The sequence below is a fragment of the Labeo rohita genome, chromosome 21 (assembly GCF_022985175.1).
Source record: "Labeo rohita strain BAU-BD-2019 chromosome 21, IGBB_LRoh.1.0, whole genome shotgun sequence".
NCBI lineage: Eukaryota > Metazoa > Chordata > Actinopteri > Cypriniformes > Cyprinidae > Labeo > Labeo rohita.
In genome coordinates this window covers 5,045,073-5,061,364 of record NC_066889.1, presented here as the reverse complement: position 1 = coordinate 5,061,364, position 16,292 = coordinate 5,045,073, and the positions used below count along the sequence as shown (strand labels likewise).

The following is a 16,292-nucleotide window of genomic DNA, read 5'->3' as shown; positions in this document are numbered from 1 at the left end:
AGCTAGAGAACTGAAGTAAAGGCCCCCTTTTCAGGTTCTCAGAAAAGTGTTTATGTGGTGTCTCTTAACAAAATTGTGACCCTGGACCACAAAACCAGTCATATGGTTCATTTTTTTCAAATTGAGATTTATACATTATCTGAAAGCTGTATGTATGGTTTGTTAGGATAGGACAATATTTGGTTGAGATGCAACTATATGAAAATCTGGAATCTGAGGGTGCAAAAAAAAATTCAAAATATTGAGAAAATTGATCTTAGCAATGCATATTACTAATCAAAAGTGTTTATATATTTACGTTGGTAAATTTACAAAGTATCTGCATGGAACATGATCTTTACTTAATATCCTAATGATTTTTGGCATAAAAGAAAAATTGATCATTTTGACCCATACAGTGTATTTTTGGCTATTGCTACAAATATGCCCATGCTATTTAAGACTGGTTTTGTGGTCCAGGGTCACAATTAAATCTAATTCCTCTAATCTGTCATTTAGATGCAATAACATACTGCTAAGATCACAAAGGTATTGGGTATTAGAGTATTAACTTGACTCACATTGCTCTTCAGATCGAGTTCTGTGGATGGGAAGTTTGGCTAGAGAATGAATCTTATCAGGTAGGACACTGCACGTCTGTAAACACATAGACACACAACATAAACATAAACTCTAAAGTCACATAAAGATCTCACAGCAAAGCTCTTCAACCCTGCTCCTGGGGAACCACTGTCCGGCAGAGTTCAACCCTGATCAAACACAACTGAACCAGTGTATTCAGCTCTTCAGCATCACTTGGAAATACACATGCTGGTGTGCTGAAGCAGACTGGAAATAAACTCTGCAGGACAGTGGGTCACCAGGAGCAGGGTTGAAGACCTCTGTCTTACAGTAAACAACCACAGTTCAGATAAGTAATGTTAAAATGTCCCATGTCAACTTAAAGCCATGGTACTGTCTATGTACCATTTTGGTGTTTGATTGCTTGAGTATTAAAAGTGAAGAGTGTATTTTTTTGTACCATTTAAGGTACAAATAGAGCAGCAAAAATAATAATTCCTGGGTCAATGACAAATGAGTTTTAAGAAACGTATTTTTTGCATTTACGTTGATTTCATATAGTTTTTATATGGTTTTAAAAAAAGACAATATAAACAAATAAAAATAATAAAATAAAGAATTAAAACTTAATTTTGTAAAATTTAAAAATGTGTTCAGACCTCAGTCATTATTTTCAAAATGCATAAGCATATTTTTTAAAGCTAAAAAGCACTTTTTAAAAAGCAAATTCCACATTTTTAAATAATTTTATTAATAAGAATAATTTTAAAAATATTATTTTTTGATTATTTCAACATCATTGCAATATTTTGGGGGTTACACCACAGTACAACCATCTTTTCAAAATTATATTATTTTAACAAAACGGTTTCATTTTTCCATTTTTTTTCCTCAAGAAATGTATCCTTTTTTATTTTGATTTAAAGTTTGTTTTCATCCTGACATTCCTGACTTGATGACCTCCAAAATGGTTCCAAAATTATTATTATTATTTAATTTAAAAATAAATTATGTTTGAATAAATGAATAGATCCAGGGTTCATACAGATGCTGCGAAAGGAAATTCCAGGACTTTCAAGGACTTTTCAAGTACTACTTTAGTTTTCAAGGACTAAAATCAGAGATCTCACTCATGAAACAATATCATTATTATCTTTCAAATTCTAATAAAAAAACTACTTAAATGCAATGACTGTGGAAACTTCAACATTTGAACAGACACTATGGCAAAGTTACTGCTTTTCTTATTCAAACTGATTTTTTTTTTCCATGAACATATGACTGACCTGAAGAATGAAAGCTGTATCATACACTTGGAAAATTATGAGCTATATCATGATTGTAGACACTAGGGAAGTGAAAATACACTTAGCTCAGGAGATAAGACAAAATAGAAATACTTGGTTCACTAGAACGAGACAATATTTCAATACTATTTTTAAGAAATTTCCAATGACAAAATATTTGTCTTTTAATCACAAAAAGCAAAACTATGCAATTGTATTTTGAAAATGTTGTAATTAATCTAGTGCCGTAACTAACAATTATTTTGGTAATCAAGTAAGCTGCTGAGATGGAGACGTGCTCCATGCCTTTAAATGACACAAAGCGTGTCAGCTTTTATATGCATTCCCAAATGTGCGGGATTGGAAACCCAAACATACATCATATGCAATAAAAGACCGAACAATATAATGCAAGCACTATCAAAGGTTTTTACCATAAACTTAACTTTATACTGATATCGCGAAACTGCTTTTCACCTCAAAGAGTATCATTGTCACGTTTAATATCATGAGATCTTGTGCGTTCCCAAAAGCCGGGTGAAATGGCTTTGTATTTATATCAGACGTGCTGCATTGTTAACACTAATTTCATATATGCTGCCTTTTAAAATTTTAAGTACTTTTCAAGTACCTTATCATAAATATGGCTGTTTTCAAGGACTTAAATTGTATTGTATAAACCCTAAAATGCTCATTATGTCACTGACCCGGTTTCTAACAGATTTTCTAAATAAGTTGATGTTGAAGCACCACAGAGCCACAGTTTTTACACTTTTTACAAAGTGTAAAAAGCCTAGTTCTCACACTGAAGTAAAATGGGAGAAAGTATTTTAACACTGAAAACATTACACACTTCAGCTTTAATCTAAAGTGTTCTGAAACTAAATATTTTCCCCCGTTTTAAAGCAAAATATCTTCCTTGCCCTCCGTTTACCTCAAGGTCACTCTCATCCATAGTGAGTGTCTGTTGCAGATCAGGGTTATTGACCATGTCCAGCAGCTCTATGGCAAGGTTACGTGTGAGGAGCTGTGTGACAAAAGGATGCTGAAAAGGCAGAGAAAAGAATGTTATTCCAGTAATAAGAACAGCATCGAGAGGCTCTACAGTACATTAAAGGAGAACTCCACTTCCAGAACAAAAATTTACAGATAATGTACTCACCCCCTTGTCATCCAAGACTTTTTTAAGTTAAACATTTCAGGATTTTTCTCCATATAATGGACTGCTATGGTGCCCCGATTTTGAACTTCCAAAATGCAGTTTGAATGTGGCTTCAAATGATCCCAAATGCGGATAAACAGCAATATAGGACGATTTTAAAGTTGAGGGTGAACATGAGATGGGAATTTTTCGACATACCCTAACTGTCATGAACTGGAAAAAAACAGTTCAGGCAGAGTAAGACAAGACGAGCGTTTGAGATTAAAAAGTATATAAATTGTATTATTTTAATGAAAATAACCGATCGTTATGCTAGATAAGACCCTTCTTCCTCTGCTGGGATTTGGGATCGTTTGAAGCCGCATTTAAACTGCATTTTGGAAGTTCAAAATTGGGGCACGATAGCAGTCCATTATATGGAGAAAAATCCTGAAATATTTTCCTCAAAAAACATAATTTCTTTATGGCTGAAGGAAAAAAAGACATGAACATATTGGATGACAAGGGGGTGAGTACATTATCTGTCAATTTTTGTCCTGGAAGTGGACTTCTCCTTTAAAGACAAACCACATGGATATCACATAATTAAAATAACATTCAACACAGATGTGGTTAACATGCACCTGTAGGAGTTTTTCTGCTGTCGGCCTTTTCCGAGGATTCTTTGTGAGCGCCATTTTGATGAAGTTGTGAAATTCTGTGGACCTGACATGAACTTGCTTTTATTGAACTTGCAAACTGAATACTTTTTTATTTATGCAAAGATGAGAAAAAAAAAAAAAAATCAACAGTTGCATTTCATGCAAATTACCATTTGTTCTTGTCTTTGAGTTTAGGAGGCTGAAAACTGCTCTTGGACATCAGCATTAAAGCTCTGAGGGCAAAACAACAAAAACTGTTTTGTTCTCTGCCGCCAACCCTACCAGCAAATCTCATTTCGACCTTTCAACCTAAAGGACAACGTCTATGAAACGTCGCATATTTTTGTTTGAGTTTTCTGCTAGACAAGCTTAGATCACTCTTTGCAGCATTATAAATTGTGGCGTAAGCAATTTTTGCCAAGGGGTCAAGGTTTGAGCTCAGACTGTGTAAACTGAGATACAGATAGCACAAATGCACAATTTATAACGCTTACAGCAGGTTTAACAATGGGGAATGTATTTTTGTAATGTGACTACTGTCAAAGGGTCTTTTGCAACAGTCTACATATGTGTATATGTGTTCAAACCTCATAGGGTGTAGGTCAAACATAGGCGGCTGCAGCTCTGCTAGTTCAATAGCTGTGATACCCACTGCCCAGATGTCACACAGCTGGTTATAACCCCCTTTCCTTTCCACTGCTGCAACCTCTGGGGCCATCCTGAGACACAATCATCACAGTAAAATATGTGACCCAGGACTACAAAACCAGTCATAAGTGTCAATTTTTCGAAATTGAGCTTTATACATCATCTGAAAGCTGAATAAATAAGCTTTCCATCGATGTATGGTTTGTTATGATAGAACAATATTTGGCCGAGATACAACTATTTCAGTATATTTGAGGGTGCAAAAAAATCAAAATATTGAGAAAATCACCTTTAAAGTTTTCCAAATTAAGTTCTTGGCAATGCATATTACTAATCAAAAATTAAGTTTTGATATATTTACAGTAGGAAATCTGCAAAATACCTTCATGGAACATGATCTTTACTTAATTTCCTATTGATTTTTGGCATAAAAGAAACATTTATAATTTTGACCCATACAATGTATTTTTGGCTATTGCTACAAATATACCCCAGTGACTTAAGACTGTTTTTTTGGTCCAGGGTCACAAATAAAAGAAGCAAATAACAAAGCAATACCAGATGCTAATTTTTAATTACGTGATCATCATATGAAAAAATTTATTTATTTCTTGAAAATGTGAAAACAGGATTTTGTTCTCTGAATTAGATTTAATTTGACAACAATGTACAATATAATTTGAAAAGTGCATACAGCACACTGTCTCTATTTTAGTTTTGTTTGTATTTTTTAAATAATATTATATATTATAAATTGGAATGTTAGTATATATAGAGCCACTAATTATGCAGATTATTGTATTTATATATATATAATCTGCATAATCAGTGACTCTATATATACACTAACATTCCAGTTTGGAGTGTTTTTTTTTTTTTAAGAAATTAATATTTTTATTCAGAAAAGATAATTGATTCAATGTAACAGTAAAGACATTTGTAATGTTAAATAAGAATCCTGAAAATAATGTATCACTGCTTCCACAAACATATTAAGCAGCACAACCATTTTCAACTGTGATAATAATCAGAAATGTTTCTTTAACAATAAATCAGCATATTACGATAATTTCTGTATGTTCACTCGACAGTGAAGACTGGAATAATGATGCTGAAAATACAGCTTTGTATCACAGTAATAGTAATAAATTACATTTTGAAATAAATTGAAGTAGAAAAAGTTACTTTAAATCATTGTTTTTATAATATTACTGTTTCTACTATATATTTAAAGCAATAAATGCAGTCTTACTGACCCTAATGTTTTTAATGGTACTGTTAAAAAAAAAAAAATCTTGGTCACTCACCAGTATGGCGTCCCGATAAAGGACTTTCTCTTAGCAACAGATGCGTTGATCTCAGCTGCCACTCCAAAATCCGCTGCCAGACAGAGGGGAGACAAAAGCCCATATTTAAGAGATTTATGGTGTATTAATTAATACATGCATATGTGTGTTTACATGTGAGGGTCTGAGATGGTGGTAAACCCAGACTGACCTAGTTTGACATCTCCTCGCTCTGTCAAAAGGATGTTAGCACCCTGTGGGCAACCAAGAATGACACAATAAGCACATCCACGCTATCATTTCACATGCACTATTGTGCTATAAAGAAACTAACTCATATACAGATGAACTTGACCAATGTATATCAAGCACACTGCATGGTAACATGATTATAGGCTTTTAAATAACAATGGCTTGTAAAATTACTTTTATGTCTCTATGCATTTTTCCTGCTTGATGGAGATGATTTAGTCCCTGTAAACAAACAGAAAACAATTTAGAAAAAAATACAGAATAAATAGGCTTTACACATGAAATTGTTAACCTAATGTCATTTTTAACCTTTTTACTAAACTATAACCCTGATTAATAATTAATCCTGAGTTGAAATGTATTGAAATTTCAAACTGTACATTAGTTAACACAATTATATTGCACAGGGATTCACTGAATGTGGCATGAAATGACCTTGTAATTGTAATCAAACTTCTCTCTGGTGATGCATGACAGACCTCACCATCATTTAGTCCACTTAAACCCTGACTGCTTCTTACTAAAAGCCTCAAGCTTGCAATTCGATCTGCCTCTGTCCAATCAACCTTTAATGAACAGAACCTCATCCTTGTCATTTTTACATGGCTATAACTTTTATATTTTATCTGAAACAAATAACCAATAAATGGCTGATATAATTTTTTTATTACACTGCTTTTAAAATTTTTAAAAGCAGTTACACTGCTACCTTAACATTTTACACTGCTACCTTAAAATTTTAAGTTCAGTCAACTCAAAAAAGTTTAGTCAACATGAAATGTTAAGTTGTACTAACCGGCAACTTAGATATTTGAGTTCATTCAACTTAAAATTTTAAGGCAGCTGGGTAACAAGCCCAGCTTTTAAGTTTATGAAATCAAAAAGTTTTTACTTAGTACAACTTAACTAGACTAAACTTATTTGAGTTGACTGAACTTAAAATTTTAAGGCTGCAGGGTAACAAATTTTGTAAACAATGGCTTTTTGAGATTTTCTAACATAACATCTAACAGTTTTTCTTAAATTATTATACTTTCATGTTTTATAGGGGTCATTACATGAGAAATCAAATTTGCCTTGATCTTTTGGCATATAAGAGGTCTTCGCACCATTAAAACATCCTGCAAGTTTCATAGCTTAAAACCTCTTCCTCATTTTAAACAAAGCTTTTATTTAATCAAGCTCCAAATATGGCTCGTTTGGATTCGAGATGCCAAGGTGACGTCATCCGGGCACAGTCGTTTGCATAATCACTGCCTCCAGAGCAACACATCGACACCATAGGCCCCGCCCACCATCATTCAGTCACTTAACGGAGTGAGAGTGTCGTGTTAAAAGCAAATAGAAATGACTATCTTGTCTACACTAGATACAGTATACAGATGCACGTTAGCTTTCTGACACAGATGGACTGATTGAGTCTGTCGTCAATTGGACAAATGGAGCGAAAGAATGTTTTCTTTGACGCGTTTGGGTTAATCAGCTCGTTCACGTCTTAGTACAGATATCAGAAGGATCCCAGCATAAGGAACAAGTGGATAGTTTATTTTTAATGGCATCCCGGATCGTGTCAGAGGATTGTTTGGATTTTGGAGCATGCTGTTTTGGAAACGAGGTGTCACAAAGAGCTCACAAAGAAACATATGTTGAAAGATATAGTGGTACTACATCTGACTGCAGCTGCATCACAAACTGTAAGTAAATTATTTCATAATGCTTTGTCTGGAAACTACCATTTTATTTTGATCATGTTGTCAAAATACTCACATACAATAGCGAACGGGCGGGGCATTAATACTGTTTCCTATGACGTTAGCCAATCATAACAGTGGTCGATTACTAACAAGCCTTAAAGGGGTCATCAGATGCCCATTTCCCATAAGTTGATATGACTCTTTAGGGTCTTACTGAAAAGTCTGTAATATACTTTGGTTAAAAAATCCCAAATGGTAGTGTAAAATAACACCCTTTTAACCTTGTCAAACCGAGCTCTGCAAAAATCATCTGAGGGATTGTCCCTTTAAATGCAAATGAGCTCTGCTTGCCCCGCCCCTCTCTTCTCTCCGTGGAGTGACGAGCCTGTTTACTTTAGCTGCATTAGCTGCATTTACTTTAGCTGCATTAGCTGCATTTACTTTAGCTGCATTTAGCGCGTTTAGCCAGGTGATTGCAGAGATTCATAAAAAAAACCTTATACTCGCTTCTGCTGTAGGTGAAGCTGGATCACAAATGATTTGCGTGAACATAGACGCATTTATGTAGATCGGGAGGCGCATTCCCTTCACAAACAAACATAATCCACTGCATCTTCAGCGGCTCAGATGTCGGGAGTAAATGATGACCACTATGTTCATTATTACATCCAGCAACACAACACCTCAGTCACTCAATCTGAGATATTCTTGTCTAACTTAACATCCCTCCGCTCTGGCATCGAAACAATGGAGGTCGGACTGTTACAGCTGATCTGAGGTAAGACGCTCATGTCAATCAACTATTGTGGGAGCGGCCTCTGTCGGGAGACGCCACATCGACAAGCATCTGAGAATGGCTCGATTTGAAAAAGGGGATATTATTTTTAAAGATTAATTAAAAAACACTGCATGGATTTTTATCATTATTAGATTTGTACATACACTGCCAACACACATTAATGTTCAAACAACATGTAAAAGTGAAGTTTGCATCCGATGACCCCTTTAAAGGACACTCCCCTTAAAACAGCTCGTTTAAGACAGAGGGTCAGAATGAGGGTTGAAAATGATTTTTCCACGTTTGTTTTTCTTTTTGTACAAAAAAAACTTTATTAACATTATATGTAAACCTCGAGGAATATGTTAAAATAATAACAGAATCTATGTCATGACCCCTTTATATTTTAGCCATATTGAAGATTTACTAAAATATATGCCTATGTACTTAAGTTAATAACACTGGCTGGAACAGAATAGCATGTATGCAATGAGCATGTACCCGTTTTAGAAATGTCTCAACGCAAATCAAATCATCATTGCTATAACTGATGCAATTGCCTTCATTATTTGACATCTTTAACTGCTTCCCACAGGTGCAGAACCTAAACACAGCATGTGGAAGTTTTTGTGACTGTACATGAATATTTAATGAAGGAAGCATTGTTTAGTTTATGATTAATTGTCTGTTGATAAACAACTCGCTACAAAATTCTAGCACTATATTGTTATAGCACACACCTTTGGCACCACATTTTAGGGCTTGTGCCACTTTTAGCTCCCTTTAAAGAACAATAGGCACCAAACAACGTTGAAGTCCATTGACATTGACTATGGACAAAAAACACTAAGATATTTTTTTATGACAGAAAGAAAGTCAATTTTCTCTTTTGGATAAACCATCCCTTTATAAAGGGTTAAACATAGCATGATATGGCTTAATGGGACAGTTCACCCATAACTGAATGTTGGTAACCAAACAGTTTCCGATCCCCACTGACATTTCATTGTATTTTTTTCCATACTTCGGAATTCACTGGGGTCCAGCAACTATTTGGTTATCCCTGTTCTTCAAAATATCTTCTTTTGTGTTCAGCAAAAGAATGAAATTCATACAGGTTTGGAACAGCATGAGGAAATATGACAGATCTCATCTTTGAGTGAACAAAAAATGTCTAGGATAATTTAAAAAAAGTCATTACTAATCCCTTCATATTGCCTCATGAAACTTAAGTGATAAAAATGTTATGTAAGATGTGAAAGTATTCTCACCTGAAGTGTCTCTCTGCTCATATAAGCTATCTGTCTCTCTTTCAGAGGACCAGTGACTGCAGAAACACAATGACCTCATTTAGACTCATAAATCATTAATCCTACTATTTAATCCTACTATTATGCATATAAATAACAACAGAAATCACTGCAAACTACATCATGCTTCATACAGAAACAACATATTAGAAGGCTTGCTTTTGAAATCATTAAACATCACAAAAAAATTATTTAAAAAAAACTGATATATTAATCAACTCTCTATTTTCAGCAACATCTATGTGCAGTATTTGAAATTAGATGCATCAACATAACATTAATTATTGCATTAGATATATGTCAGTTGTACCATGGTAAATATCCTGCAATGATCCTCCTCCACAGAATTCCATGCAGATCCATAACTTGTTATTTCTGTGCAATATGAAGAAGTTTGTTGTTAGTTTTACTTCAATATTCTGCAAACTGCAGGATTAGTTTCTTGAGCGACTCACCTGAGGTAGCTGCCGAAATAGGCTACAATGTTTTTGTGAGTGCAATCCTTCATCATGGTTATCTCATGTTGAATGCTTGAAATGTCATCACCTGGCAGAAAAAGAAACAGGCTCTCGTCTTTAATGTTGTTGGATTCTGCTTTGCGGACACATCATGTGTTCAACATGCTGCCTCAACATAACAGCAAGATTTACAGTGAATCGTTCAGCATCAAATGGAATTTACAGCATAAAAAAAGATATTCTGGGTATCTTAAAATTCAAAATATATAATAGTTGCAACTACAGGCCTTTATTAATAATTTTCAGTTTTGAAATTGAAATATGTGTTCACAAATATGTGAAATAATAATTAGTAAATGCTAATTAACAGAGATCTGAAGGGTTGACAACTTCTGAAGTGCTGACCTCTTGTTAAGCACCGCTGCCCCTTTAATTTTTGTGGGTCACTATCACAATCACTACAGAACACCTTATAAGTAAATGGAGATTTTGTTTTTATTTTATTAAAATAAAACACTGCAATACACTTTTATCTGCCATTCTTCTTTAATGAAACTTAAATTATACAGTTGTGTGAATAAAAACTGCAGTGATTGCAAATCAGAATTGACTGCTATTCAAACTGTTTTTCGCAGTCAACTGAAAAGAAAAGAAAAGTATTTAATAGTGATTACAAATGATGACATTAAGGTTAATGTTAAGCTAACTCCAGAAATACAATTTCCTGCTAATTTACTCACCCCTGTGTCATCCAAGATGTTTATGTCTTTCTTTCTTCAGTCGAAAAGGCTTTTGAAGATTTCAGGATTTTTCTCCATATAGTGGACTTCAATGGTGGCCAACGGATTGAAGGACTAAATTACCAAATTGCCAGCCGACGAATAAAGGTCGTGCCTAGCGAAACGATCAGTCATTTTATAAAAAACATAAATTTATATACTTTTTAACCACAAATGCTCGTCTTGCAGTAGCTTTGCGTTCACAACTTTATGCATTATGTATTCACGTTGAAAAGGTCACCTGTAATGTCGGTGGAAGTACCAGCGTTTACAAAGCGAACATACAAAGAAAGTCAACTGGTAAAACAACAACGTAGGACAATTTTGAGCCGGAGTACACAGACAAAGAACTAACCACGCATGACCTTTCCAAAGTGATTACGCAATGCGTGAAGACGTAGACGTGCATCACATAGCCAGTACAAGATGAGCATTTGTGGTTAAAAAGTATATACATTTATTTTTTTTGGAAAATAGCAGATCGTTTCACTAGATAAGACCCTTCTTCCTCGACTGGGGTTGTATAGAGTCCTTTGTAGCTGCATTGAAACTGTAATTTGGACCTTCAACCCACTGGCCACCATTGAAGTCCACTATATGGAGAAAAATCCTGGAATGTTTTCCTCAAAAATCGTAATTTCTTTTCGACTGAAGAAAGAAAGACGCAAACATCTTGGATGACATGTGGGTGAGTAAATTATCAGAAATGAATTAATTCAGGAGTAAACTAGTCCTTTAAAAAGGTTTATATTCTTCTAAAACACATTCACTAGGTACTTTGATTTCTTTAATTACTATTGATGCAACAATGACCTGAATCAATGTATAAATGACTTACGTATGTACTTTTTTTAAAGTGATGGGAAAGAAAACATGTATTCTTACTAGGCACCTTTTAGGCATATTTTTATGTTTTTTAAAAGACATTTCTTGTGCTCATCAAGCCTGCAATACTGTAATATTCTGAAATATTATTACAATTTAAAACAACCTTTTTTTTATTTGAATATATTTTAAAATGTAATTTATTCATGAGATGCAAAGCTGAATTTTCAGAATCATTACTCCAGTCTTAAGTGTCACATGTTTCTTCAGCTATCATTATAATATGCTGATTTGCTGCTTAAGAAAATCTATAAATGTTGAAAACAGTTGTTCTGCCTACTAAAATACTAAAAAATACTGTCCCTAAACCTATGAGCAGAAGTGTACATCAGGAAAAAAGTCCATATAACATGGCAAATGTTGCAAGATAAAGAAGGATTTTGACTAAATATTGCATAGAGCATATTTAATTTCATTAACTTTGTTTACATCTCATAAAATTAAAATTGAATTTTACTTATACGACATAACTTAAGCCTCTTAACATAACACTACCCACAAGGTATGGAAAAGGTCAATACATGGTGTGCATTATCACATCAGTAAAATGCAAATGAGAAAATTTGATTAAAAATGGTTTATGGCCTTACCAGGGTCCAGTTTGACCACTTTAATAGCTGCGATGACTGAGGACTTAATGCTACGGGCCTATAAAGACAGAGAAACAAGTTGGTGGTTTATGCAGATCAATTAAATGGCATTCTGCTTCTACACTGCAAAAATTGCTTTTCTTACTTAGATTTTTTGTCTTGTTTCCAGCCAAAATATGTAAAAACTCTTAAATTAAGAAAGATTTTATAGACAAGTAAAAATTATTGTCTTATTTTCAGAAAAAATTAAGTAAGTTTTTGCTTGAAATAAGCTAAATAATCTGCCAATAGGGTAAGAAAAATAATCCAGTTTTCTGCTTGAAATAAGATTAATTTGCTTACCCCACTGGCAGAAAACTCACTTAATTTTGACGTCTTTTTTCTGAAAACAAGATCATTTTAACTTGTCCAGAAAATCCTTCTTAATTTAAGAATTTTAAGATATTTTGGCTGGAAACAAGGCAAAAAAATCTAAGTAAGAAAATCATTTTTTTGCAGTGTACAAAGAAGCAATACATGTTGACATCAGACCTTTGCATCAGTCAGTCAATGACAAATTTCCTCCTACTTCTTTTGAAAGATCGCTTGTATCAAGCCACCACAACATTCATTGTGTCACGTCACTTTCAAGTTCCAAGTTTCTACATTGTTTTTGCGGCAGTCCTAGATCACAAAAATCCAATGCACAAATACACGCTACCTCTTTCAAGTCTGACCTGGTTTCACTTACACCTTTTGAAGGCCTATTTTAACAGTGAAAGAAATATGATTGTCTCATTCACACCGCAAGGGTTTCCCTTAAAACGGGTGACAACAGCAAGTCAAACAGCCTGCCTTCACCGAAAACAATCACGTGATCTGTGCGGCACATTATGTGCCAGTGTGGTCTACGCAAAACACAAAAATGAAGCTGTCAGCCTGTAACCATAGTAACCAGCAGCCAATAGTGGATCGGCAGACACTGGAAAGGTGAAGTAGAGATGAAAAAAAAGTAGCAGTGCTCATTTCCTGTTTTCTTTCCTGCTGAACCAAATCACATCCTGTAATGTGTCTTTCTCCGTTATCAAGGCCATGATTCATGTTTGTTCAGGCAGGGTGATATAAATGGACAATCCACCCAATTAGAGCACAAGGTCACTGTTGGAAACTCTACACAAACATTCGGTTTGACAAAATGTGCACCGAGTTTGCAAATCTTTTTATTATTTGCTTCCTCAAATGCAAAAAGGTGTTTTTCACGCCCTGTTATTTCTTTTGCACGGCATGCCACCATGACTAGTTCAGTTCATAGAAAGGAACAAATTCCATTTGCAAAGAAAATTCAAGTTTAGTATCTTGATTTCTCTGTTATGAGGAAGCAATCTACAGTGAAGGCACATGCATGCACAAACGCATGGGTTTAGACATGCTAGAGCCACATGGGTGTTACTGAACATCAAAGTCAATGGGGTGTGAAAACTGAAGTCATAGTAGAGTAACATGGTCAGACAGTACACACATCACTCATGTCGGTCGTTTATACTAATTCCTTTAAACATGGTAATGCAAATGCATAATATGTTACAATAATCAAGTCTAAAGCACAGTCAGGATACAAGATAAGATGCAGTAACTATAACAACTGACAGAAAGTGTTGTGGAACAAGATGTAAATTTGCTGATAGCTCATTTTGGACCAACAACAAACCAGCTACTAAGTCCCAAAACACAGAGCTTGCAGCAACAGCTCATCACTTTTACCATGGTTAACATAGTTTAGCCAGATGCAAAGCTAGAACTAAAACTGGTAACTAAAAAAACACAGCCATAGATAAACAAATGAATGAATGAATGAAAACAGACATTATCAGAAACATTAAAAAAGAGCTTCTTAAGTAACTGTGGTTTTAGGAATGGAAACTTTTGTTTTTGTATGTGCACATTATATTTTTTACAAACACAAGAGCCAGGGCGCTTTATATGCACTATGTGTTCACGGAAATTGTTTTTCGAAAATATTTTCTCTCGTTTCCCTACCTTGAAGACATCCCCATACGTCCCGCTGCCTATGCGGTGTATCAGCTCGTAGTCATCGAGCGGATCCGTGTGCGATACTCCGATCGCGTCCATAGCAGCGCGGCATTTGATTCTTTTTCTCACGGTACTGAATCAAGAGCGGATGATACTCATCCAAGTGCCACTAACCACCACTTCCTCAACATCCGCGTAACAAGTGCACTGCTAGAGTGAACATGGCAGCGATGACACAAACGCATCTCTCTGTCTGTGCGCAGAACACAGGGGGCGTTCACACAAGACGCGTTCGCAAGAGGGCAACAGGGTGGCGCAGAACGCGTTCTTCGGCTGTTTTGAACTTCGCAGGACGTCTATAGCAAAGTAACGCCTGGAAGAAAAAACACAGTTAAACGCGACGGAACGCTCAGATATGTTTTATGTATACATATAGAGCGATAATTATAAAATAGCGCAGACGGAACGCATGCAATAACGCGTCCTGTATGTTGCGTTGTCAGGCATTTTAGCTTAAAGCGTTTAAATTAAGTTTAGACACATTATATATTGTATTTTTAGTTTCTTATTTGGCTGTAATCAGTTATATTAGTGTGCTTAAACTTACTGCCTTTTTATTTTTATTAGACTAAAATATTTTGACAATATTTTGAATGAGGAAAAAACGAATCTTAAATTTGCTTCATCAGCAAGTCTTGTAAGTATCCTAAAACATCATGGACAACAAAATAAAGGTGATATATCACACCAGTAATAAGTTACAGGAGATACTGAATAATATTATTCATCAGAAATAAAAAAATACGAATACTTTGATTTAAACAATGTCTTATTTGAAACAGTGTTTAGTCTGCGAGCGCCATCTACAGGTTTTTCGGCGTCAGAACAAATTTGTGTGGACTTGAGAACTTTAAATAATTTTTTTCTATGTGTGACCCTGGACCACAAAACCAGTCTTAAGTCGCGGGGGTATATTTGTAGCAATATTCAAAAATACACTGTATGGGTCAAAATTATTGATTTTTGTTTTATGCCAAAAAATCATTAGGATATTAAGTGAAGATCATGTTCCATGAAAAGATATTTTGTAAAATTCCTACTGTAAATATATAAAAACTTAATTTTTGAATTGATTAATAATATGCATTGTTAAGAATTGTATTTGGACAACTTTAAAGGGGATTTTCTCAGTATTTTGATTTTTTGGCACCCTCAGATTCTAGATTACAAATAGTTGTATCTTGACCAAATATTGTCCTGTCCTAACAAACCATACATCAGTGGAAAGAATATTTATTCAGCTTTCAGATAATGTATAAATCTCAATTTGGAAAAATTGACCCTTATGACTGGTTTTGTGGTTCATGGTCACATATATTCTTCCTATATACACTACCAGTCAAACGTTTTTGAACAGTATGTTTTTTTAATGTTTTTAAAGAAGTCTCTTCTGCTCACCAAGCCTGCATTTATTTGATTTAAAGCTGAGCAAGAACAGTAAAAATGTGAAATATTTTTACTATTCAAAATAACTGTTTTCTATTTGAATATATTTTAAAGTATAATTTATTTTTGTGATTTCAAAGCTGAATTTTAGCATCATTACTGCATTCACACGATCCTTCAGAAACCATTCTAATATTCTGATTTGCTGCTCAAAAAACATTTATTATTATTATTATGTTGAAAATAGCTGGGAAGAATTGTTTTCAGGTTTTCTTTGATGAATAGAAAGTTCAGAGGAACAGCATTTATCTGAAATAGAAATATTTTTTAATATTATAAATGTCTGTATCATCACTTTTGATCAGTTTAATCCTTGCTAATTAAAAGTATTAATTTCTATCATTTCTTTGACTCCAAGCTTTTAAATGGTATCGTATATAATGTTACAAAAGCTTTTTATTTGAAAATAAATGCTGATCTTTGGATCTTTCTATTCATTAAAGAAT

The 16,292-nt window shown here is 34.3% G+C and overlaps 1 protein-coding gene across 1 annotated transcript in view; it reads right to left on the bottom strand.

The window, feature by feature from the left end:
* The window catches only part of map4k6 (mitogen-activated protein kinase kinase kinase kinase 6), a 29,619-nt gene extending 15,012 nt beyond the window's left edge, over positions 1-14,607 (bottom strand). The window contains 13 exon segments of the mRNA XM_051092704.1: positions 561-636; positions 2,782-2,892; positions 3,633-3,714; positions 3,821-3,883; positions 4,238-4,369; positions 5,606-5,678; positions 5,796-5,838; positions 6,011-6,058; positions 9,580-9,635; positions 9,929-9,993; positions 10,074-10,164; positions 12,331-12,388; positions 14,347-14,607. Of these exon segments, the coding sequence (XP_050948661.1) occupies positions 561-636; positions 2,782-2,892; positions 3,633-3,714; positions 3,821-3,883; positions 4,238-4,369; positions 5,606-5,678; positions 5,796-5,838; positions 6,011-6,058; positions 9,580-9,635; positions 9,929-9,993; positions 10,074-10,164; positions 12,331-12,388; positions 14,347-14,439 (991 nt within the window). The 5' untranslated portion in view covers positions 14,440-14,607.
* Between the last annotated feature and the right edge of the window lie 1,685 nt (positions 14,608-16,292).